Raw genomic sequence first — 24788 nt, 5'->3', positions numbered from 1 at the left:
GTTAAAAATACTTTAAAAAACAACATTTTTTTCACTGGCTATAAAAAAGCGAGGTTTAGGAGTAGGGGTGAGGGGTGAGTGCGGGGTGGTTTTTTTCTTCATAATTACCACCCCCCCCCCTCATTCAACCCTTTAAAGTTAAGGAATGGCACGCACGCGCGTTCCTTGTGTTTTTGGTTTTGGATGGAGTGACAAAACCGAATAGTGGAATCGAAACTTCGTAAAGTACAGGGAAATGCATAAATAAAGCGCTAGTTTCATAGCTTGATGTATTCGGATTAAAAAAAAAGAAGAATGGTATGCTAGTATCGATAATCGTGGGTCAAATCCATGTTGCGTGCATTTTAAAGGATCGTTTCTGGTATCGATTATATTCTATCTGAGCCATTGGCAACAATTCAGAGAATCGACATTCGTAAACCGAAAGCAGCGGCCATTTTGACCAAAAAAACAGAACTAGAACAAAACAATGACCGGAAGAAATAACCCTCAAAATATACCATTGGGTTCGTGAACACTGTTAATTTATTTGAAGGGGTTTTCTTCAGATAGTAAGACATGTATCAGCCACATCAGCCGCTCGATTTTGGTGAGTATAAGAACAAATTAGTGGTCGAAAAATTGCGACGAAGTTTTCTCACGCAGATTGAATATGGACTGGTGGCCCAGTATTCGGACATGATCGTTTGACTTTAATATCTTTTGTTTTGATTACTTTTTGCCTCATCACGTTAGGCCTTCAACTGATGAAATAATTTTGGATAAGACAACTGCTCTTATCTGTTTATGTAATATTAAATTTCGGTCTAAGTTCATGATGTTTGGCATGATTTGCTGAAGTTCTGAATGAACATCATGAAAATTAAATTTATTTGTTTGTTTGTTTTTGTTTTTTTTATAAAAGCACATCCAGTTATGCGAAAATGTTGATGATGGATTTTATTTTGGGATTTTATTTGGATGTTGTTGGCTGTAAGGCAGTGGATGTTTTGCTCGCAGCGCGCGGTCGGTGTAATATGAAAATCAGACTCTCCGTGAAAATTGGACTCACTTTTCCAAATTATTGGTTAAGCCTTCTCATGTGACCGGTTATGCATGTTCGGCATGCGCAACAATTCCGTATTTCCATATTCTAAATTCATGCTAACCGGCTGCACGGTGGCTGTTGCATGACTTTTTTATTACGCAACAGCCGTCGATGGCGCGCCTGAAATGTAAGTGAGAGAGATCCCAGGTTCGATTTCCCTGTTGCGCTCATCTGACATTTTCGTTGTTTTTTTTTTTAATCACAAGAAATAAGAATATTCTTCTTTTATTATTTTACATTGACTCCTACATTTATTTACAGAGTATTCTTTGTCTGATTCGTGGCTTTGGAGGATTTATTTTAAAGGGAAATAAAGTCCAAAATTGTAAATGGTCTGATTCCTATCCCATGCTGGCGTGCAACCAGACTAAGATTTGTCACCATACAAATTTCTAAGTCCAAAAAGACACTAACTGCACATGTTCAGTGCAGTGCCGATACAAAGAAAAAAACAATCGGGGACCGGTTCACAGTCACATGTACACTCCCTTTATTTCATTATTTTTTCTTGTCAGCCGCCATGGGTATACCACCGGCGCCCGGCCAGCCACCCATCCGGCCGCCCATGCTGCACATGGGCATGCCCCCTCTACTCCCCCCGACCCTGCCCTTACCCCCATCCCCGCCCAAGTTGGATTCCAAGATGCCCTCGCGGCCCGGGTTCGGCAAAGAAGGACGGGCCATCACGCTGCGTGCCAACCACTTCAAGATTACCATCCCACACGACACTATCAACCATTACGAGGTGACCATCGTGCCTGAGAAGTGTCCACGTAGGGTGAACAGGTAACATGAATAAAATTCACAACGTAGTGCGCCACAAGAGCATACTGTTGGCCATTTTCGCAGTCTGCTTTTGCCCAGGTTTGCAGCATCTTGCTAACGTTGCTAGCATGGCGACTTAGGATGTGATCCCTGGCTACGTGGGATTTACAGGTTTATGGCTTCTGACTAGCGCCCCTTGAACAAAGAGATTGACAAAATGAGAAACCGCCAACATAGGGCTGGATAGCCAAGTTGGTAGAGCACCGGAACGGCAACCCGGAGTTCACAGGTTCAAGCCCCTGCAGTTTTTCAACTTTGGTGGCGCACGTGTGTGACTTCAGTTGGATTTTTGTGTGTGTCAAAGCTGTTGGCTTATTTTCAATGCTTCCGAACGCTTTTAGCATATATGTGTGTGGTGTTGCACATAAACAAAAGAAGGACAAATTATTAACTTTAGGATAGAATATGCAGGATGTCAAATGCACATGCTTTGAAAAGGTTTCATCAAATGAAAGAAAAAGATGAGAAATACAATTCCGGTAAAAAGCAAATTTGTTCTTTTCTTTTTATTTAATTGCATTTTAATTGCATTTTATTTCCAAGTATTACAACAACAACAAAATTCAAACGTTGGATATTCAGATACAGTCGAACACCTTTATAACAAGGTCCTTGGGACTTAAAGGGAATGTACATCATTGGCTTTTGCTGTAATTTTCAGAAATGGAGTATTTGAGGGGTTAGTATAATATATCAAATATTGTTACACTGACATGTTTGAAGTTTTATGTTCGAAAATGCTGGAAAAACCAAGAAAAACAAAATTGTTCAAGTAGTCTGGCTCCCTGACTCCACTAAAGATGAAATGGATCAACTTATAGTTGCCAGAAAATTGTAAGGTAAGGGAACCAGTCTAGCTGGCCTGCACCCGTTCATGAACATGTAACCAATACCAAACAAAATTTGGACTGGAAAAAGGTAAATTTGGAGCAGTAGTTGAAATATAGTTAGGTTTTTCCAACGGTGGTCGGCCGACCACCATTGGAAATGTATACAAAAATACCATTTTCTTGCAAATGACTTCACACCAGGTGCCATAATTTTACAGGATGCTTTAGACTGTCATTTACCAACATCCTAGTAAGGTATCTCTTAAAAACTTGGTAGTTTTATTTTTCGATGTTTGCAAATGTTGTATATTCCCTTTAACGAATTACCTTGTTATAACAGGTACCTTGTATTAACAGTAATGGAACACAAAGGAACTCAAAGAACAACAAAGACTTGGGACCTTTTAAATTTTTGCTTGTTATAAGCAGGTCCTTGTATTAACAGTGCTCTTCTTGTCAGGGTTCGACTGTAATTACATATTTACTGGTGATACTAGTGTTATTATATCAACCACTTTGGTTCTTTCGTTCTTGTTTCCCAGGGAAGTGATGGACACCTTGGTCAAACACACCAACAGAATATTCCAGAACATCAAACCGGTCTTTGATGGGCGTAAGAACCTGTACTGCCGACAGGAGTTGCCCATTGGCAAAGAGAAGGTAGTGTGGTCTTGATCAATTTAAGAAGGAGAAATTGGCTTTGGGGTTTTTTGTGACCTTGTGTGCATTTGCATTAGTCATGTCGGCTTATCTGACAATCCCCTGGCATCTCTGTAAATTGCTCTTAGATTACATTGGTTAACCCTACCCCCTAGGCATTTTGCTAGGATGCAACGTCAATCCTGCAAAATCCTCCAACTGCCTCCATGTAAAACTTGCATGCAGCCTCAATCCTGCATAATCCTCTGTTATTTCTTGAATGACGTTCTTGGAGGGGTGACCACTGCCTCAATCCTGCAAAATCCTCCAGCAATCACTGTCAATATGTTGAGGCAGAGCCAGTGACATCCTGAAGCAGTGCGGAGGATTTCAAGTATAATCCAGGCCTAAATGTATGCACGTCTGAGCATTTACAAAACAGGGTCCGGCCTAATACCTTGACAGAGTGCATCCTCCAAAATCAGCCACACATTTTTGCCATATAGCCTCAATCCTGCAAAATCCTCCTTTTTGCAAAGCGGATTTTGAAGGATTTTGGAAGGTTAGGGTTCAGAATCTGTAGGTTTCAAAACCATTTTCACCAATTGATGCTAATGGCCAACGTACGCCCTTGGAAGGCAGGGTCTACATCATTTTCTAAAAACACTTTGACCTTTGACCTTTGACCTCAGGTTGACCTGGAGGTGACCCTGCCAGGGGAAGGCAAAGAGCGGTCTTTCAAGGTGTCCATCCGGTATGTAGCCAAGGTCAGCCTGCAGTCCCTGGCCGATGCCTTGGAAGGAAGGGTCAACATCATCCCCCATGATCCGGTCCTGGCGTTGGACGTCGTCATGAGACATCTACCCTCCATGACGTGAGTCCCAATCGATATTTTGAATCTTAAAACCTCAACCCTTATGCTGCACGCAAGACATCAGGAAGTACATGTAAACAATTACCTCTCATCCTCAAGGGCAATTTGTCCAGACCATACCCAACCATGCCCAACACAACACTTTGTCATAGTGAGAAGCCTACACAATTTAAACAAGATACAGGTCAAACTGCCTCAGAGTACATGGTTGCCAACTGCAGCAGGATGCAACTGTGGCGTTGTTCAATGGGACTAGCTGTCATTGTCTCAGAATTGGCAGTTGATAGCAAATGCAGCAAGGTCCCACAGACTGTTGCACTGCATTGTGTCTGTCAGGGTTAAAACTTGCTTCATGACAAATCAGTACAATGTACAAATTAGTTGGAACTTGTCGCTTTTCAGCAGTCCACAGGAGCAGCACAACTGCCAATTTTGAGACAGTCACAGTCTTAGTTTTGCAGAGACTTCCTAAATAAGCCATTTGCGAGTAAAATTTGAATAAAATCTGGAACGCTGACTTAATCAAATGCTTTGCACGTTTTAACTTTGCATTCTCCCGACCAAAGAATCACATGATTCGGGGCAAGCCTTATGCTAGCAACCCCCAGCTCCGGCTTGGTCTGGTGTCTTTGTGCCATTCTCACCCATTGTGAACAATGTATTGGTGCTGAGCGTCTCTTACTTAACTATGCAAGAGCTTGCCCCGAATCATGTGATTAGCAACAGTGTCTTTGGTCTGGAGAATTCAAAGTTAAAATGTGCCAAGCATTCTGAGCAAGTCAGTGTACCAGACGTTTTTCAAATTTAAATCCCAAAGGGTATAGGTCACTCGCAAATGGCTTATTGAGCAAACAATCATGGTGACTACTTTGGTTTCCGGTAAAGAAAAAGAAGTTTGTGTATCAATTTTGACTGAACTGTTGTTAATTGTTTTTTGTAGTTACACCCCAGTGGGGCGATCCTTCTTCTCACCCCCTGACGATTACTTCCACCCCCTGGGTGGGGGGCGGGAGGTATGGTTTGGCTTCCATCAGAGCGTCCGGCCGTCCAAGTGGAAAATGATGCTGAACATTGACGGTAAGTCGGAACGGCACCAGACTATAAAAAAGGAAGTAAACAAATCACATGGCTACGGCCATCAATAACACACAAGTCTATGTGAAGTGGCTACAGCGGCTAGCCAGCGGCTTCCATAGGTGCGTGTGTTATTTTTCGGCTGTAGCCGAGTGAGCCAGATACAACCTAAGCTAATGGCTTAGTTTGAGGTGACATTTTCAACCTTTTTTGACGGTTATATTCTTTATTTTGTTTTTCAGTGTCAGCCACTGCGTTCTACAAAGCCCAGCCTGTCATAGACTTTATGTGCGAGGTTCTAGACATCGGAACCAGCAGTGACCAGCGCCGACCGCTCACCGACTCACAGAGAGTCAAATTCACCAAAGAAATCAAGGGTCAGATATTTATTTGTCATTTATTTCCTTTCTGTGTTGGGGAGTTTGAATTAAATTTTGAACAACATTGGACAACATTTTTGCTAGTGACACCCCTATTAACCCTAACTCCCCAGCATAATTTACTAGGAAGCGTACCCATTCAAGCAAATTGCAACACCCACATGGGAAATTGTACACACACACACTGTTGGACTTAGTTTCTGGAGGTATGCCAACCCCAGTGTAAAAGACCATCAGTTTAGGGGTACTGTACCTATCCCAACAGATTTAAACAAAACCTGCTGTTGAACTTAGATGGGTTGGGTTCAGTTAGGGTTAAAGAAGTTTGAACCATTTTTGCTCGGCCCAGATGGGCCACCTCTCTTTAAACCTCCTTGATTGACTCACTGATGCCTGCCACGTGTGACTTACACCTAGCCTTGTTGTTTGCTTGTGAAAAGAACCTGGCAGTGCTATTGTATAGGTTTACCCTGTAGGATTACCCATTGTGTGCACTACTTAAAAGAAAAGACTTCCAGTGAATAGCCATTCCAAATCACCGGAATATAATTTTGTGCACTTTGGGACCAGCTCCAACTGACCTATCACCGTTTGCGAGTTAGCTACGCCCCTTGGACAACCCTATGGAGTTTTGTAGGTTAAGTTTTGTTTGTCTCAGATTTTGCGCGTTTCGCGTCCATTTGTATATCATGTAATTGGACAATGTTTTTCAAGCTGCATTGATGCGATTCTACCGTGTAGGTTAATAGGCTTGTTTTGTTTTTTTTTTGTAGGATTGAAGATTGAGATTACACATTGTGGTAACATGCGTCGCAAGTACCGCGTGTGTAACGTCACCAGGAGAGTTGCTCAAGCACAGACGTGAGTAGTTGTCCATTGTACATTTAAACCACATTTGGTCTGTGCATGGACCATAGATGGCGCTATACAGCGACCCATGTCAGCCATTGAAGGACACCCATCTGTTTCATGATTTTTTTCTTTTGCACTTTTAAACTTCTTTTCGTTACATGAGAACTCGTCCATTGTATTGTTTTACATATTGGCTCTTTGCATGCATATAGAGGGCACTATGCTACCTATCCATGGAAGCCCATGAAGGACACCTAAATGTTTCATAAATGTTACTTTTTTGATATTTTTATTTCTCATTGCAGATTCCCTCTGGAGTTGGAGAACGGACAGACGGTGGAATGCACAGTGGCCAAGTATTTCAAGGACCGACACAGGCGTATATTACAGTTAGTCAAATTCCTCATTTCGTCGTGATTTCAAGATTCTTAACCCCTTGGTTTTTCTCGTCTAAATCAAGGTTTATTGTTGACTGGCAAGCCACTCGTTGTATTTTATCAGTAACGTTGGCTTATTCCTGAAAATTGTTAGACTTGACCCTTATTTTTCATTTTTCTGATTCCGTCCCAAATTGAACCTAGTAAAAATTAAAGTCTGTCCCGAGCCAATATGGCCCATCAGGCTGGCGTTTATCTCCGGTTTCAGTGGCATGAAACGACTGAGAAAATTTCTACTCCCCCTGGATGGGATGCCAGTCCATCGCAGGTTACTCCCTAGCTATTGCCGGTACCCATTTATACTCTGGGTGGAAAGAGGCAAGTGGGGATGAAGTGGCTTGCCCAAGGACACAACATATAACCAGCAGCTGGATTCGAACCCCTGACCCTCTGATCATGAGTCAAGAACCCTAACCACTAGGCCACACTTCCCCTAGAATTGAACCTTATTGAACCAAAGATCAAATATAATTTGTTCCATTTTCCTGTCAATTTTCTACCCTAGGTACCCGTTTTTGCCTTGCTTGCAAGTTGGACAAGAACAGCGCCACACGTACTTGCCTCTAGAGGTAAACACTGATTCTGAACACCTTTTGTAATTGTTCAAAAAAATTTTTATTTTCTTTTTTTTCTTAGATTTTATTTTTCTCTTTGGCTGTGGTATGTAGACTTTGAATACCTTTTGTTACTGGTCAAGTTTTTTGTCTCTTTTCGAGATATTATTATTTTAACCTGAGAAATGCAGACTCTGCATACCTTTTGTTTTTGTTCAAATTTGTTTTTAAGCTTTTCCTTTTCGTTTCTTTTTCTTTTTGATAAAGAGCACGTGTTTGTAGTGTGTACGTGTACTTTGTATTTTAAACCTCCCATTGAAAATTGTCAGATATCAAAAAGTGCATTTACTTAATTTTTAAAGTAAGAAGGTTGATGTTACATTGTGGCTGAATTTGTTTATTGTTGTTGTTGTTTACCAAATCTTTTGTTTCTTATTTTTATTTCTCTCATTCTTTGCAGGTTTGCAACATAGTGCCAGGCCAGCGCTGCATAAAGAAACTAACCGACATGCAAACCTCTACCATGATCAAGGTTGCTCAAATAAGTTGCCGTCTCCTCACGTGTGTCCCCTCCAAATCAAACTTTGAATTCTCAGACAAATTCGGTCAGAAAAACCCTCAGAAAACCCACATTGTTGGAGTTTCACTTGAACAGATGCCTTCTGCTTTTGTAATAATTAGATGAGCACAATTTGCATTCAAAACATGTGTTAATGAACACCACAAAAAAAAAAAATCCACACTCATTGGAGGGGTCCTAATTTTGAATCTGATCGTCTTATGATGCCGTCATTTATATAGACCTTTGGGAATGTTGTTAGCTACATTTTGATACCCCGTTTGCTACCAAAGACCATAAATCATCCAAGATTGACGACGGTGTATGAAAAATGATGCAGTTTGAAAAAAGTTGCAAATTTAAAGAGTGCGTGAGTGGAAATTGCTGCGTTACAATGTCACAGTGCCCAAAATGACTGGTAGGGAATATCCACTGCACAGTGCTTGCATGCATAGAGCACGCAAAATTGAATTACCCGGGCTTAGTTCGGGCACTGTGCAGTCGATAGGGCCAATTAAGGGCATGTGTGTTTTTAATTTGCAAATATTCAAACTGCATCATTTTTCATAAACAGTTGTCAATCTTGGACACTTTACAGTATACAAATAACGAATGTTTGTGAGTGCGATGGTAAGAATAATTTCATGAGGTGACAGATTGAATGTTCTATTCCACGAGGCGAAGCCGAGTGGAATAGAACATTCAATCTGTCACCGAATGAAATTATTCTTTCCATCGCACGAACGTAAAACATTCGTTATTTGTTTTATACAACACCAGAATAAATTCTCGTCATTTGATTGGTAAATTATAAACTACAATTTATTTTGATTTTAAAGATGTTGAACTACCCCTTCACGAAAATGTTTGAACCCAACGCTGTAGCGCTGGCTCTTTGGAACAATACGCGCTACGCTGAACGTGCACACCAGCATGCATTTTGCACGCAAATACCGCGTCATGGAAGAAGCGCAAAGTGAAACGGTATAACGCATGGGTATAACGCATGGTCGCACCGTGCATTATACCGAATAATAATATGTCACGTGATCTACAATTTACCAATCAGATGACGGGGTTTTATTCAGGTGTTGTATAATCTTTGATAGTAAACGGAGTATCAAAATGTAGCTAACAAAATTCCCCAATGGATATAAATGACATCGTCATAAGACGATCAAATTAAAAATTATGACCCCTCCAATGAGTGTGGACCTTTTTTTTTGCGGTGTTTAGTAATCTGTCTGTAGAAGTTACAAACTGATTAAGTTTCTGTCAGTTTCAATTAATAACACTTTTCTTTTTTGTAAAAAGCCAAACTTCTCTATACACTTGCTTTGCATTCTTGATTGAGAACGGACTGTTCGTCTTAAAAATACAATGGGAATGTGCAACGTTCTCAAAATGATGATGGAGATTTATTTATAGCTTACAGCTTTTTACTGACTTTTCTTAATCTTGCGCTCTTGTAGACAAGTTTTAGCTATTTGAATCTTTCATGTTGCAATTCCTTGGAAACGTTAGCTCAGAAGCAGTTGATCTTTTCAAGTATAACTTCAACAACTTTATTTTACTCTGGACCGGAAAGAAAAAAATTGATTTGGATTGGATACATTGTGTGGAGGCTTCCCTTACTTGAAACCTACAAGCGCTTACAGCTGCTTGTAGAACAGGCTTAGATTATTGTAGATACCATTTTTTTTTATTAGTCTTTTCAAAACCTTTCGCCAATAGTCTCATTTTTTTCATGGTAACTTCCAAATGACATATTTTGCAGAAGATTTACATCAAGATACAGTAGATATAACCTAGCAACAGGCAGTGTAGGTTCTTGTCAGAATTTTTTTTCAGATCTCTCAGGAGCTATGTGCTTAAAAATTAAACCGCTATTTTAACAATACATTTGGAGCATTAGTTAGTTAGATACATTTAGCTAACAAAAAAACTTCTGTATTCATTCAAAATGGTATGTATTCATCTTGTTTTGTATTTTCTCAAATTATTTTGAACATGTTGTGATAGTATGTACACAACAATTTTATAGAAATGGAAAATATTTTCAAATATGAACTGGTAGATATTACTGTTTAAGTATTACTTGACCATTTTTATTATTGTGTAAGAATTGTACTTGTTATTACTTCAGTTACTGAAATGACAAATTTTTATCTTGTATGAATCTCAACTGACCAGTTATTTTGATCGAAATAGTGCCATTAATGTTGCCACAAAATTTTCAGCCATTGTGCTGTATCCTTCTGCAAAAATGTGCAGATACAATCATTGTTTTGGACACATTGTTTTGGACACGTTGTTTACAAGGATTTATTTATTTACTTTTTTAATCAGGCAACTGCACGCTCAGCCCCAGACAGAGAGCGAGAAATCAACAACCTGGTGAGTATTTTCTGTGAAGAGAACAGTTTAATAACTTCGTTGTATAATCTTAATTACCCTGCCATTGGCTGTAATCCCACCACTGACACCACATTTCTTCATGTTCTGATCCTTATAGGTTCACAGAGCACAGTTCAATAACATCCACTGTGTTGTATAATCTAAATTACTGTGTCATTGGCCGTAATCCCACCGCTGCCACCACATTTCTTCATGTTGTTCTGATCCGTATAGATTCACAGGACACAGTTCAATAACCACTGTGTTGTATAATCTAAATTACTCTGTCATTTGCCGTAATCCCACCGCTGACACCACATTTCTTCATGTTGCTCTGATCCGTATAGGTCCACAGGGCACAGTTCAATAATAACCACTGTGTTGTATAATCTAAATTGTCATTAGCCATAATCCCACCGCTGACACCACATTTCTTCATGTTGTGATCCGTATAGGTCCACAGGGCACAATTCAATAACAACCACTGTGTTGTATAATCTAAACTACTCTGTCATTGGCCGTAATCCCACCGCTGACACCACTTTTGCATTTTGTTCTGATCAACAAAGGTTCACAGGGCACAGTTCAACAACGACCCCTACGTGCAGGAGTTCAGCCTCAACATCAGCACGGACATGGTTCGCATCGAGGGGCGTGTCCTGCCGGCTCCGAAGATCCAATACGGAGGACGAGTGGGTGTAAACATTCCTCCATTCTTCCAATTTTTAACGCTTAACACTCCGAAATAAAAAAATAACAAATGCCTGGTTTTATATTAATTATTTAGATTCCAGCAACATTGATTGAACATTAGGCTTAACCTAATTGGAAAGAGTTCATCATCCTGCTCAGGGATGACTGGGTTCTTGTGAAAGACTTATGAAGGACTCGATTACAACCCACGCCAAGTTAAACATGGATTCCCTTTCGCAATGGGTGACCTTTTTGTTTGTTCAATTCGTACAGCAACAGAGTGGCAGAATGTTGGCGGTGCCTACGCAGGGCGTCTGGGACATGCGGGGAAAGCAGTTCCACACGGGAGTCAAGATCAGCACCTGGGCCATCGCCTGCTTCGCACAACAGCACCAGTGTAAAGAAGAAGCACTCAAGTAAGTAGTGAAACATCAGTGTGGTCACAAGTCCATCACAGATCAAGCATAAGTTTCATCACAAGGCTATCACAGATCAGGCACAAGCCATCACTAGTCAATCACAAGTCCATCACAGATCAAGCATAAGTTTCATCACAAGGCTATCACAGATCAGGCACAAGCCATCACTAGTCAATCACAAGTCCATCACAGATCAAGCATAAGTTTCATCACAAGGCTATCACAGATCAGGCACAAGCCATCACTAGTCAATCACAAGTCCATCACAGATCAAGCATAAGTTTCATCACAAGGCTATCACAGATCAGGCAAAAGCCAATCATAAGTCAATCACAGGTCCATCATAAGTCATTCCTAAGTCAATAGCAGGTCAAGTACAACAGCTCCACCTCAAACGTAATCACAAATCGATCACAACTCCTTCACAAGCTTTCACAAGACAATCGGCAAGAAAATCACTAGTAAAACACAAGTCAGTCACATGTCATTGACAAGTCCATCACTAGCTCATCACAGGTCAATCACAAAATGAACAATGATAAAAGAAAGGCCTTGTTACTTCTCATTTGAGTGGCTTGTTGCATGGCTCCAGACTAGAAGACTAGTGAATGACTAGTGAATGACTTGTGATGACTTGTGATGACTTACGATGACTTATGACTACCCGCTTTTAAGCAAAAGTTGGCTGAATACAGTCACAAGGAGTACAGATCGTAAAGGCTGCTAATGTATTTTTTCTCAGCAGATATTTTTTTTCCACTAAGCAAATATGTGCATGCTGTTAAGCAATTTTCATACCTTCCACGCTAGGAATTTCACCAGCCAACTCCAGAAGATCTTCAGCGACGCCGGCATGAAATTTGGCTGAATACCAGTCACAAGCAATATAATCATGTGCCATTTAGGCTGGTAACCCTTTCTTGCTAAGCAGATTGTTTTTTAATGCTCAGCAGTACTTGTTCATGCTAAGCAAATTTCCTTTCTTCTTCCATGCTAGGAATTTCACCAGTCAACTCCAGAAGATCTCCAGCGACGCCGGCATGAAATTTGGCTGAATACCAGTCACAAGCAATATAATCATGTGCCATTTCAGCTGGTAACCCTTTCTTGCTCAGCAGATTTTTTTTAATGCTCAGCAGTACTTGTTTATGCTAAGCAAATTTCCATTCATCTTCCACATTAGGAATTGCCCCAGTCAACTCCAGAAGATCTCCAGCGACGCCAGCATGAAATTTGGCTGAATACCAGTCACAAGCAATATAATCGTGTGCCATTTAAGCTGGTTACCCTTTCTTGCTCAGAAGATCCTTTTTTACGCTCAGCAGTACCTGTTCATGCTAAGCAAATTTCCTTTCTTCTTCCACGCTAGGAATTTCACCAGTCAACTCCAGAAGATCTCCAGCGACGCCGGCATGAAATTTGGCTGAATACCAGTCACAAGCAATATAATCGTGTGCCATTTAAGCTGGTTACCCTTTCTTGCTCAGAAGATCCTTTTTTACACTCAGCAGTACTTGTTTATGCTAAGCAAATTTGCTTTCATCTTCCACGCTAGGAATTTTACCAGTCAACTCCAGAAGATCTCCAGCGACGCCGGCATGCCCATCGGCTGCCAGCCCGTGTTCTGCAAGTACGCCCAGGGCGCTGACCAGGTGGAACCCATGTTCCGCTATCTCAAGAGACAGTTCCCCGATTTACAGCTCATCGTGGTGGTCCTCCCGGGAAAGACGCCCGTTTACGGTGAGGATCTGAAAAAAACTTTCAGGACTTTCTAAAGAAGATCCTTAACCCTAACTCCCTAGGCCTTTTTGCTAGGATGTCGCCTCAATCCTGCAAAATACTCCAATTGGCCTCATGGAAAAATAGCATATAGCCTCAATCCTGCAAATTCCTCCATTATTTCTTGAATATGGTCCGTTGAGGGGTAACCACTGCCTGAATCCTGCAAAATCCTGCGGCAGTGACTGTCAATATGTTCAGGCTTGGCCAGTGACATCCTGGAGCAGTACGGAGGATTTCAAGCATAATCCATGCCTATATTTATGCGTGGCTGAGCAAAACAACACAAGGTCCGGCCCAAGACCTCGACAAAGTGCATCCCACGGAATCAGTATCACACTTTTGCCATGTAACCTCAATCCTCCAAATTCCTCCACTTTGGCAAAGAGGATTTTGAAGGATTCAGGGCGGTTAGGGATAATTAATAAAGGCACGTGGAGCCGCTACATTGCTCAGTAACACACCCGCTGATTTCATGAGAAGATAGGACTGGTACAAATACCCTGTGAAATTACTCCAGCTGAATTACTAAACTTGGAAGAAAACAATACTTTGTTCAATGCGTTGTGGTTTTCTTTTTCCAGCTGAGGTCAAGAGAATAGGCGACACGCTTCTGGGCATCGCCACCCAGTGCGTCCAGATGAAGAACGTCAACCGCACCACCGCCCAGACCCTGTCCAACCTCTGCCTCAAGATCAACGTCAAGCTTGGAGGGGTCAACAACATCCTGGTGCCCAACCAGAGGTCAGTATTGGCTCCGCGCATGCACCGCAGAGGGCGATATTACGTGTCTACGTTGAACTCGTATCCACTGGTCTCAATCAAAATGCTGGTACAAGACGATTAACTTTTCAAATGTGACCCAAGTATTCCTAGATCCTTTAAACTCTGCTGTAGCTTTAAAGGGTCATTTATCCTTGTTCCTACTAGCCAGAGCTCAGTATTGGCTCTGTGCATTCACTGTAGAGGGCGCTATAACACCTCTTTATAGACATAGAGGTTTGCTATACATGAGGATCTAAAACAGTATCCTTAACTTGTCAACATCCATTCCATTTGCTGATCACAAAGATCATCATGGTCCTGAAGTTGCTGAGAAAGTGATGAATGATAACCACTTTTTTGATAACTATATTTTATTTTATTTTATTTTTACATCTTGCAGACCAGCGTTGTTCCGTCAGCCAGTCATTTTCCTGGGTGCTGATGTGACTCATCCACCTGCTGGAGATGACAAGAAACCTTCCATTGCTGCTGTAAGGAGGAAGCATGAGAAATTTGTTGACATTGCTGTAAAATATGCAGATATTGACTGGGCAATATTCAATTATTGACTGGGCATTATACACATTTTAACTGGGCAATATACAACTATTGTCCGGTCCACATAAAAATATTGAATAACCAACATAACTTATGATTGGCCAGTCATAATACATTTACGGGTAGTTTACACATATTGACAGGTCAGTATTGCAATAGTGACTGGCCAATATATAAATATTGTCTGGCTAATATATAAATATTGACTGGCTAATATATGAATATTGACTGGCTTATATATAAATATTGACTGGCCAATATTATAAATATTGATTGGCAAATATACAGATTGATTGACCAGACAGCCTACACATATTGACTGGCCAATGTACCAATATTGACCAGCCGATATATAACTATTGACCAGCCGATATAAAACTATTGACTGGTCATTATATACAAACTTGAATATTGCACTTGCAGGTTGTGGGTAGCATGGACGCCCATCCCAGCCGCTATACAGCCAGCGTTCACGTCCAGCAGCACCGTCAAGAGATCATCGTCGACCTCAAGGTCATGGTCAGAGAGATTCTAATCCAGTTCTACCAAACGACGCGCTTCAAGCCAGCCCGTATTATCCTGTACCGGGACGGTGTGAGCGAAGGCCAGTTCCCACAGGTAAGAAGAGCGACCTGAAAATGGGAACATACCAATTTCCTACACCCATATCAGTGTGGTATTCTAGAGTCGCATCAAACCAGACAATTCCAAACTAAAAGTTCATTAAGTACGTGAACAATTGAAGTTTGGAAGAGTCGAGGATAACTGCATCAAAAAATTGAAATATATTTCAGGCCTTCGTACTTTGATCAAAAGGGTTGGGATTTCAGCAGAATTGAAATGACGAACATCATTGTGGATTCTTTTGTTTCGTAACTTTTTTATTTGAAATTTTGTGGGTTTTTTTTACCATCAGGTTCTGAACCACGAGCTGCGTGCAATCCGCGAGGCCTGTATGTCCCTGGAGGCGGGGTACCAGCCCGGAATCACATTCATCGCTGTGCAGAAGCGGCACCATACTAGGCTGTTCTGTGCTGACAAGAAGGAACAGGTATGACAGATTCGGCACTCTATCTTCAGTAACAAAGTCTGTCATGAGCAATATGGCCAATCAGGCCAGCGTTTATCTCTGGTTTCCTTGACATGAAATAATGGGGAATACTCCTATTTCTCCTGAACGGGATGCCAGTTCTTCGCAGGTGGGAGAGGCAAGTTGGGGTGAAAGGGCTTGCCCAAGGACACAACAAATGGCCAGTAGCTTGATTCGAACCCCTGACCCTCTGGTAATGACTCACGAAGCCTAACCACTAGGCAACACTCCCCTTCTTCAGTGCACAACTTCAAAACTTTTAACAGTTTCTTGTTACTCTTCATTTTGAAGAAAAGGATCCTCAATATTTTTAGCAAAAGAGTTGTCGTAATGACACAATTTTCTTGGTACGGACACTAGAAAAATCCCATTTATTGAAGCCGTTTGCTAACTTTCTAAAAAATGTTAAAATGTAATTTTAGAGCTGTAGAAATATTTAAATTTACAACAATGACTTTGCACTCACGTGTGTTTATCCCCCAACAATGCATTGTTAGAGTTTCTCATTCGAATAACCCGCCTATGGTAACATGCATTGTCAGCCTGCTTATTACTTGGGTCAATATTGGTCAAGACCCCCCATTGGTTTGTACACAGTAGGCCAGGAGGTGAGGAAGACAATTTTGACCATTGGTGACCTCTTAAGCAAAGGGAGGATTAAGACATATTCGGCGTCGTTTTCACTGGTTTCTGTCATTTTCATTCTCGTAGATTGGCAAGAGTGGTAACATTCCAGCCGGTACCACGGTGGACACCGGTATCACCCACCCTAACGAGTTTGACTTCTACCTCTGCAGTCACGCTGGTATCCAGGTAAAGGCCCGTCTCATTTCACGTCCGGGATGAGTTCTGTACAAGTGGCGGGCATTGCCGACGATGCCCGACACTCACGCGAAGACTCACTCATAAAATAAGCCATGCGAACCTTTGGCTATGGGCTCCGTGCACAAGTACCCCATCAACGGCCAGAAAAGGATAGTTGGGGAAGATCTAGGCTGGCTCTCGATACATCCACTGCGTATTTCGTATGTATCCAAAGTTATTGGAGGCAGGGATTAGTTTCGGAGACCTTCACAAGTTGAATTCGAACGTATCCGTGCACCGACGACGCCTGACGCTCACGTGAAGACACGGTGGCTTTAGCTTTTGCACATTCAGGAAGTCGTGCGTACACGTGTCGTGTCCCATCCACATGGCTCTCGTAGGTGAAATAGCGCCCTCTTTTGTTCGCGCATGGCGCATGGAATGCTCAAAGTCAGGGTTGTTAAAACCATGCTTATCTGACAGTCATGGAACACCATTTGAATTTGTTTCGATTTTTTTTCTTTTTTCTTCTTCTTTTTTCTTCTTCTTCTTTTTTCTTCTTCTTCTTTTTTCTTCTTCTTCTTTTTTCTTCTTCTTCTTTTTTCTTCTTCTTCTTTTTTCTTCTTCTTCTTTTTTCTTCTTCTTTTTTTTTCTTCTTCTTCTTTTTTCTTCTTCTTCTTTTTTCTTCTTCTTCTTTTTTCTTCTTCTTCTTTTTTCTTCTTCTTCTTTTTTCTTCTTCTTTTTTCTTCTTCTTCTTTTAGGGGACAAGTCGTCCGTCCCACTACCACGTCCTGTGGGACGACAACGATTTCACCGCCGATGACCTGCAGTGCCTGACCTATCAACTGTGCCATACCTACGTGCGCTGCACACGCAGCGTCTCCATCCCGGCACCGGCCTACTACGCGCATCTGGTGGCGTTCCGGGCGCGCTACCATCTTGTCGAGAAGGACCACGACGGTTATGTCAGGTACGAAAAAAACAAAAAAAGGCAACTGTTATAATAATCAGGCAAGAAAAAGTTTTAGAATTTACACTTATGACGAGCCCTGACGATTTGAAACAAAAAATATTGTGCACATTATGAGACAAATTAAGTGTAGTGATAATGAAACATTTGTTTTATAAAAACCTACAAGTAAACCTTTCTTTAATTTTATGAAAACGTAGAGTTTGGTTTTAAAAACTTAGAGGTTTTTTAAAAAAAAGTTATTGACCACAAATTTCAGCCGTGGTTTGCCTCAAAGTGAACATTTACGTCCTCAGTATTTATCAAGTGGTTACGTCCTTAAAGTTGAACTTGAAATTGAATGTGGCAGAGTTTGAACCTGCATCCTCCGGATTGCCGTTCCAGTGCTCTACCAACTGAGCTATCCAGCCCTATGTTGGGGGTTCAGGTTTATGTCTTCCGACTAGCGCCCCTTGAAGAAAGACATTGACAGAAATAGAGCTTGATAGCTCAGTTGGTAGAGCACCGGAACATCAATCCAGAGGAAGCAGGTTCAAACCTAGCTCAAGTCACTTTCTTTGTTCAACTTTAAAATTATTATAATGCACCTAGTCAGTTTTCCTATGACGTTTATTTGAAAATTGGTTATAGTTATCAAAATGTTGTTAGACTACTCAGTGCTCTTAATGATTTTTTGTTTAAATTGGTTAGTTTTGGTTCTGTTTTTGCAACGGCCAACCAAAGTTTGCAAACCATTTTGGCAAAAACTACATTGATATAGCGTACGAAAGGTCTACACACCAATACCTAAATGATCGTTTTAACAACCATAGTTGTACGCCATGCAAAATACCTTTCGTTTCCACAACTTTTATTTCAACTTATTAATGAATAATTTCTTCTTCTTTTTGCCATTTTCTCCCACAGTGGTCATCATTCAGGAACCAACAGCAAGTGAGTATCATAATTTTCGGAATATAAGCCACGGCTTATACATTGATTTTGCCCATGTAAATGTTTACTGCAGCTTATACACAGGGCAGCTTATACGCGAGCCTTGAAGAATAAAAATTAGATTCACATGTGTATCTAATGTACTGGTATAAGAGATGTGTTGCTGAAATGAAATATTAAGAAAGTCATTAACAAATTATTTTGCTGTAATTTTAATTGTTCTATGTGAATAATCGACGCCTGAAGTCGGATATACCAGAAAAATCATGTGAAAATTGATAGTGATTATTTTGTATTTTTGAGTAGCAAAGGTATCAACGATCACACTATGCATTTTTGTTGGGAAAAAAATACCTACAAAAGTGGAAAAAACTGAAGAACATTTTGTCCTTGGCGGCGCAATACGTTTTAATTTTTTTTCAAAGCCGTTTTTCTCGAAATGAAGTTAAAGAAAGTTGGCAGGACACTGTTGAAGTTCCTGCGTCATATCTTTGGAATAAATTAAGCTCCAGAAATAAATTTGGTATCATTGGAAAGCCAATGATTTGCGCTTAAACATGATGTACACAACGTGAAAAGTCAAAGGTGTGGTTATTCCTCGTTATGCTATGGCAGGTCACATATCATTTTCCGGAGATTGATGTTTTTTCCCTTTATTTTTATTTTTTCCACCAGTGGTGATGGTAGCCACACTACAAGTACCAGCGGGGGGCGGAGCATAGAGGAGATGATGAGGGCGGTGAAAGTCCACGACGACATTCTCCGGGTCATGTATTTCGCTTAGCATTTTCACTTAGCAGGGTGCGCAGAAGGAATCATAAGGGTAATGTTGTCCGTTGCGTGAAACAGTAAGAGCTCAAAAACATTGCTCAGCACATTTGACGCTAAGCCAAAGCTGGGCCGGAAACCAGTTACTGAGTAATATGCATCACATGAGTTTTGAGCTGGTAACCATTCTGTTTTCGCTTAGCTGAAGCTTTTTGTGTTAAGCAGATACCAGTGTTCAGCTACTTAGAGTTTGACGTGACTTTTTTTCTAAGCAGAAATTCCAAGCTGAAACACAAAAGGCTAAGCAAATATGTCTCTCGAGAAAAGATGAGCTGGGGACCAGTGAAAAGCAATGTACATTGTACATTACATGCCGTTTTGCGCGGTTACCAGTTTTTAAGCTCGGCACAACTCTATTGGGCTAAGCAATTTTCGTTTTGTCGTTGTAAGCAACTTTGGCCGTTGTAATTATTTGAGTGGTTTTCTAAGTCTTCTTTGCATACAAAATTAATCTCAATAATGTTTTCTTAATCAACTCTGTGGACGTTGTGTCCAATTTGCCCAGATGTTTTTTAACTTTCCACCCGATTGTTGCAATAAGATAGAAAGTGATATTCCTACAATTTCTTGACTTAGCCTTGCAATTTTCACCCTGTTTATTTCCACACAATGCTTAATGTTATCTGAACATGAGTTCTTTGCTAACCTTTAGAGAACTACACTGACTGTGTAGCACTAAGAATAATGACTCTCTTCGGGACTGCCCTATCAGAAGCCTGCCCTCTCTAGTCCAATAAGGTCCAGGTTTACTACTTACAGCACTACGAGTCAGTCGTAACTGGATTGGCCATTCATGAAGTATGTTATACATTGTATACATTGACTATTTAAAAACAGCGGAACTTGTTACGTGGTTTCCTCCCCCCCCCCCCCCCCCTTAGTATTCGTCCAGGATTACTAGTGAGCCATATTTGATGCCAAAAGTAATCCTTGGATTTTTTGTAGCCCTCTGTGATGTCAAAAATGATCCATGAAATGTACTTGTGGAACCATGTTTAATTAATACCAAGTAGCCAACAGTTAAAATGCGCTGCAAAGCACACCATGTAATGTATTTGGACCAGTGAGCCCGACAATAATGTACAGTTATAATATTACATGTCCCTTGAAATTCAACCTTAAAAAGTCACAAAAGTGGTTGACTTTCTTAGACTTCTTGAAATCAATATTGGAGTCTGTACATGTAGTCTCTAACTTGACTTGTTTATTTATTGATTTTTGCTGGTCCCAGAGGGCCAGCCTAGTGTTCCCTTTGTATCTGTTGGACTGACTGTAAGCCGGGCAGTGCTGTTGTATAGGATTACCTTGTAATGCCAACGGATGGGCTGAATCAGCCTAATGTGTACACCACATGCATGGAGAGACTCGAGCCCGCCGCACACGAGAGCTACGTGCTTAGCAAAAAGTCATTCAAGGCCGTATGCTCAGCACGTAGCTCACAAAATGTCCCAGTGTGCGGTAAATTTTTGCTGAGTTTTCTGCCTCGCAAGGTCGTGAGGTAGATATCTATCCTGCCTGATTTTTTTTTTTTTTTGAGGCAAAAAACTCACTGTGTGGCAATCTGAGCTTCAAGGCTTTACAGTTAATAGTCATGTGAATCAATTGAAGAGAATTCTGTGTACTCTGGGACCGGCTTTATTAGGTTTGCCTCGTCTTGTTTTTCTATGGCTAGAATATATTTACATTTTCCGTAAACGTGTGTATGTGCCTGTGGATCAGTCGAGCGTTGCATTATATAAAAAAAAAAATTTAAACACTCGCGCTTGTTTAACTTCACTGCAATCACCTCACACTATGCACAAAGTGGTCTTTGTAAATAATCAACACATGAAATAGTCGTAGTGTTTAGAACGATTTATCATGTACAGTTAATAGTGTCGGTGTGGCTATTTCATGTCTGAAGAAAGAAATAGTTTGAGAGATGTTAACTTGCGTTGAAGCAAATCATGTCACATTTTGTGCAGAAATTTTGACTCCTGTAAATATATTTTTCAGTTTACTGGTCTTGCTTTCAAAATTTAGAAATTTCATCATTTCTGGTATTAATTGGAACGATAAGATCTCATATCTCCATAACTTATGTATCTAGCGATAAAACAACTTAAAAGTTCAGAGAAAAATACCTATAACTGTCAAATTTATGAAATGCGTCATTACATTGCCATTTTCATGACAATGTGACTTTGAGAATTGTTCTTGGGTGAGAACGTACTATTCGTGTAAAGGTTTAAAGGTCAAAGTGCAGAGGTCAGAGTTCACAGTGCAGAGTTCAGGGTAAAGTTCAAAGGTCATAGTGGCGTGTGTGTATTATTGACTGGGACCAATTTCAGGAAGCTGCTTTGCCGAAAATGCTTAGAAGCTTTATGCGCTAAGCGAAAGATAAGTTGAGAACCGGTCACAAGTCATTGACATCGCATGGCATCTTGGCTGGTATCCCATTTCCGCTAAGCAGGTTTTTCCCGTGATTAAGCAGATTCCTGAGATTTGCCCTCGTGGTGCTGGACTCATGAGGTAAAATAACGGAACAAGAAAATGCAATAGTTATGACTTTTGAAATAACAAAAAACAAATATTTATTAATAAATATAATTGAAAAATATAGCAATAGTCCGCGCCGGCCAATAAAAATTGAAAAGAAAAAGTGTCATGGGTTTTTGTGTAATATAAACATTTTGAAAAGAAAACGAAATCATGATCAATCTAATCATTAGTTTTAGATGGATAAGTGTTTTTTTCGTGTTGACGTGATTTGTAGATAAAGTTAGATGAAAGTTTCATTTCTTGGTGTGATTTTGTTTTCTCAGAACAGTAACTACCATCGCAACAATTTTGAGATGGTAGATCAGAAACTATGCCGTTTGTGTGTATAACTTCAGACTATCGTTGTTTGAGATCAATTATACAATACCTGAATAAATCCCTGTTATCCCCTACACATTGAGTCGTTTGTCCCAACCCATGGCCCAGCCGCACCACAAGATTAGCTCTATTCCACGGTAAATAGAAATTCTATTGCACGGTCACACCATTGTGGCTCTGACCAATCAGATGACGAGGATTTATTCAGGTGTTGTATAAAACAAATAATAAGTGTTTCACTTTTGTATTTTCATTCGGTGACAGATTGAATGTTCCATGCCACGAGACCAACATTCCATCTGTCACCTCATGAAATTATTCTTACTATTGCACTCGTAAACAGTCATTGCACTGTAGGTGTATACTTATAGTTTCCTAGCTTTTACTCTGATAAGTACAAAATCTCCAACTGGTTCCAGTTGAAACTACAACCTTAAAACCTCAATTCAATTTGTTACAGTGCTCTAGTTTTTCTAACTACATGTATATTAGTGGGGTAGAAATAATTCCTACTTTTGAGCCAAAAAAAATACCATTCATTTTAAATTTTTATATGTGTTTATTTCTATTTGATTATCTACATATTTGTTTTCTGAATTGATTTACTGATTACTTATAAGAAGGAAAATTTTGCAGTGATGAGCCATTATTTTTTTTTTCTTAATGAAAGTGGAGCCGTAAGTAGGTTAAAATTAAGGTGTAGTTGTCTGTTTTCTGATAAAACCATGTTTGTTGTCATAGCTTGTTCGAAAATTTTGTGAAATCTAAAAAAAAATCCGAAAATGTTGGTGGAATTTTGTTCTGATTGTATCTTTAAAAGTTGTGGTATTGTTTTGTTCAGAGTGTTGCTTTGGACGTTGAATTATATGCTGCAATTTTTGTTTTGATGTGGATTCAGAACAGTCTACGGCTGTTTTGTGCTGCAAAATGTGAAGATAAAATGCATATGGAGGTTTAGAATTGACAGGAAACAGTAGTTTATTTGACACGAATTATGTAGGATCTATTATTGGACCTGAAGGGTCAATGCATAGGTCCTTTACAGGGGTAGGGCATCTTTACAGGGCTTTTTTGTACGATCTGGTGTAGGTCCTTTTTAGTAAAGATAATGTTCCTTTAATTGGTCATATGCAATGTTAGGACATAATTTGACTGATTTTGTACATGTACGATCCAATATAGGTCCTGTAATTTGGGATTGTTCCCACTCATAGGTCCTTTGTAGGTGAGAAACCTGTGAGCCTATGATCGTATTCTTTCTCAGTATGTGACATGTAGATCCAGTGTAGGTGTTAGACCCAGACCGTTGTAAAGGTGAGCCCGATCCAAAGAGTTCTTGCTTTAAGTGAATCCTACATAGGTCCTTTGTACCTGATCCTATGGATCATAGGTGAGATAGGCCATGCAAGGTACTGTAGTCGTAATAGATCCCACAGTATTCCAAAGTGTTCCTCAATGTAACATTGGTCCTACCCAGGTGAGATTGTAGCACCTACATAGGTGCCACAAAGCCTCATTGTGACCATAGGTCAAATAGATCCTACATATATAGGCCATGCAAGATACTGTTGTCGTAAATCGCCATCAATGATATATATTCCACAGTGGTCCTCAATGTAACATTGGTCCTACCCAGCTGAGATTGTAGCACCTACATAGGTGCCACAAATCCTCATTGTGACCATAGGTCAAATAGATCCTACATATATAGGCCATGCAAGATACTGTAGTCGTAAATTGCCATCAATGACATAGATTCCACAGTGGTCCTCAATGTATCATTGGTCCTACACAGGTGAGATTGTAGCACCTACGTTGGTGCCACAATTAGCCTCACTGTGACCATAGGTCAAATAGATCCTACATATATAGGCCATGCAAGATACTGTAGTCGTAAATTGCCATCAATGATATAGATTCCACAGTGGTCCTCAATGTAACATCGGTCCTACCCAGGCGAGATTGTAGCTTCTACGTAGGTGCAACAAAGCCTCATTGTGACCATAGGTCAAATATATCATACATAGCTACTACACAGATTATATCATGTAGGTGTAGCCTAGATTATGCATATTGGTCAAATATTTTTTGAAGATGCCGTGAGTCTAATTTACAGTTGTATCCTGAAATAATTTTACTGCAATCTTCAACATTATCTATACAAAAGGGCACAAGTACCAACTTCTTAAAATCCTTGACAGAGTTGGTTTCAAGAAATGACTAACATGTGAGTCAAGTTTCGTTTTCAAATCAAATTTTCTTTTATTCGAGACCAACATGAAAGTGTCTGAATGTTAGAGAATTTTTGACGCAATATTGCCGTAAAAGTTTATCAGTTAACGTAGTACTTTTCCATTATCTAAAAATAGTCATAAAGTCAGTAGGTAATGTATGTTATCCCACTCGCAGCACAATAATTATGAATTAACAACATCGTTTTTATTTATTTGTTGCAATGTATAACTCTGTTTATGCTTTTTGCTGTGGCTTAAAGGTATTTTACTCTTTTGTGTCTGCTGATTATTTTGAGAGAAAAATAAACATTTGTATGCTTTCAGAGAATAAATATTGACATATGGAAA

The 24788-nt window shown here is 40.2% G+C and overlaps 1 protein-coding gene across 2 annotated transcripts; it reads left to right on the top strand.

The window, feature by feature from the left end:
• Positions 1–403: 403 nt before the first annotated feature.
• On the top strand, positions 404–24788 carry LOC119724879 (protein argonaute-2-like). Of its 2 annotated transcripts, none has more exons than XM_038196171.1 (22): positions 404–589; positions 1603–1873; positions 3285–3402; positions 4074–4255; positions 5196–5332; positions 5572–5706; positions 6483–6570; positions 6867–6950; positions 7504–7567; positions 8013–8084; positions 10461–10508; positions 11078–11200; positions 11475–11617; positions 13176–13360; positions 13984–14143; positions 14565–14655; positions 15146–15340; positions 15639–15773; positions 16524–16625; positions 17378–17586; positions 18493–18519; positions 19195–24788. In XM_038196171.1, the coding sequence occupies exons 1-22, from the start codon at positions 559–561 to the stop codon at positions 19301–19303; spliced, it is 2709 nt and encodes a 902-aa protein (XP_038052099.1). In that variant the 5' UTR covers positions 404–558; the 3' UTR covers positions 19304–24788. The 2 variants fall into 2 exon arrangements, with proteins under 2 accessions (XP_038052099.1, XP_038052098.1); XM_038196170.1 differs by having other exon boundaries at positions 11078–11206.

Source organism: Patiria miniata, unplaced genomic scaffold, assembly GCF_015706575.1.
Source record: "Patiria miniata isolate m_02_andy unplaced genomic scaffold, ASM1570657v1 HiC_scaffold_18, whole genome shotgun sequence".
Classification (NCBI taxonomy): Eukaryota; Metazoa; Echinodermata; class Asteroidea; order Valvatida; family Asterinidae; genus Patiria; species Patiria miniata.
Note: the sequence above shows the minus strand (reverse complement) of the source record. Positions and strands in the feature narration are given on the sequence as shown.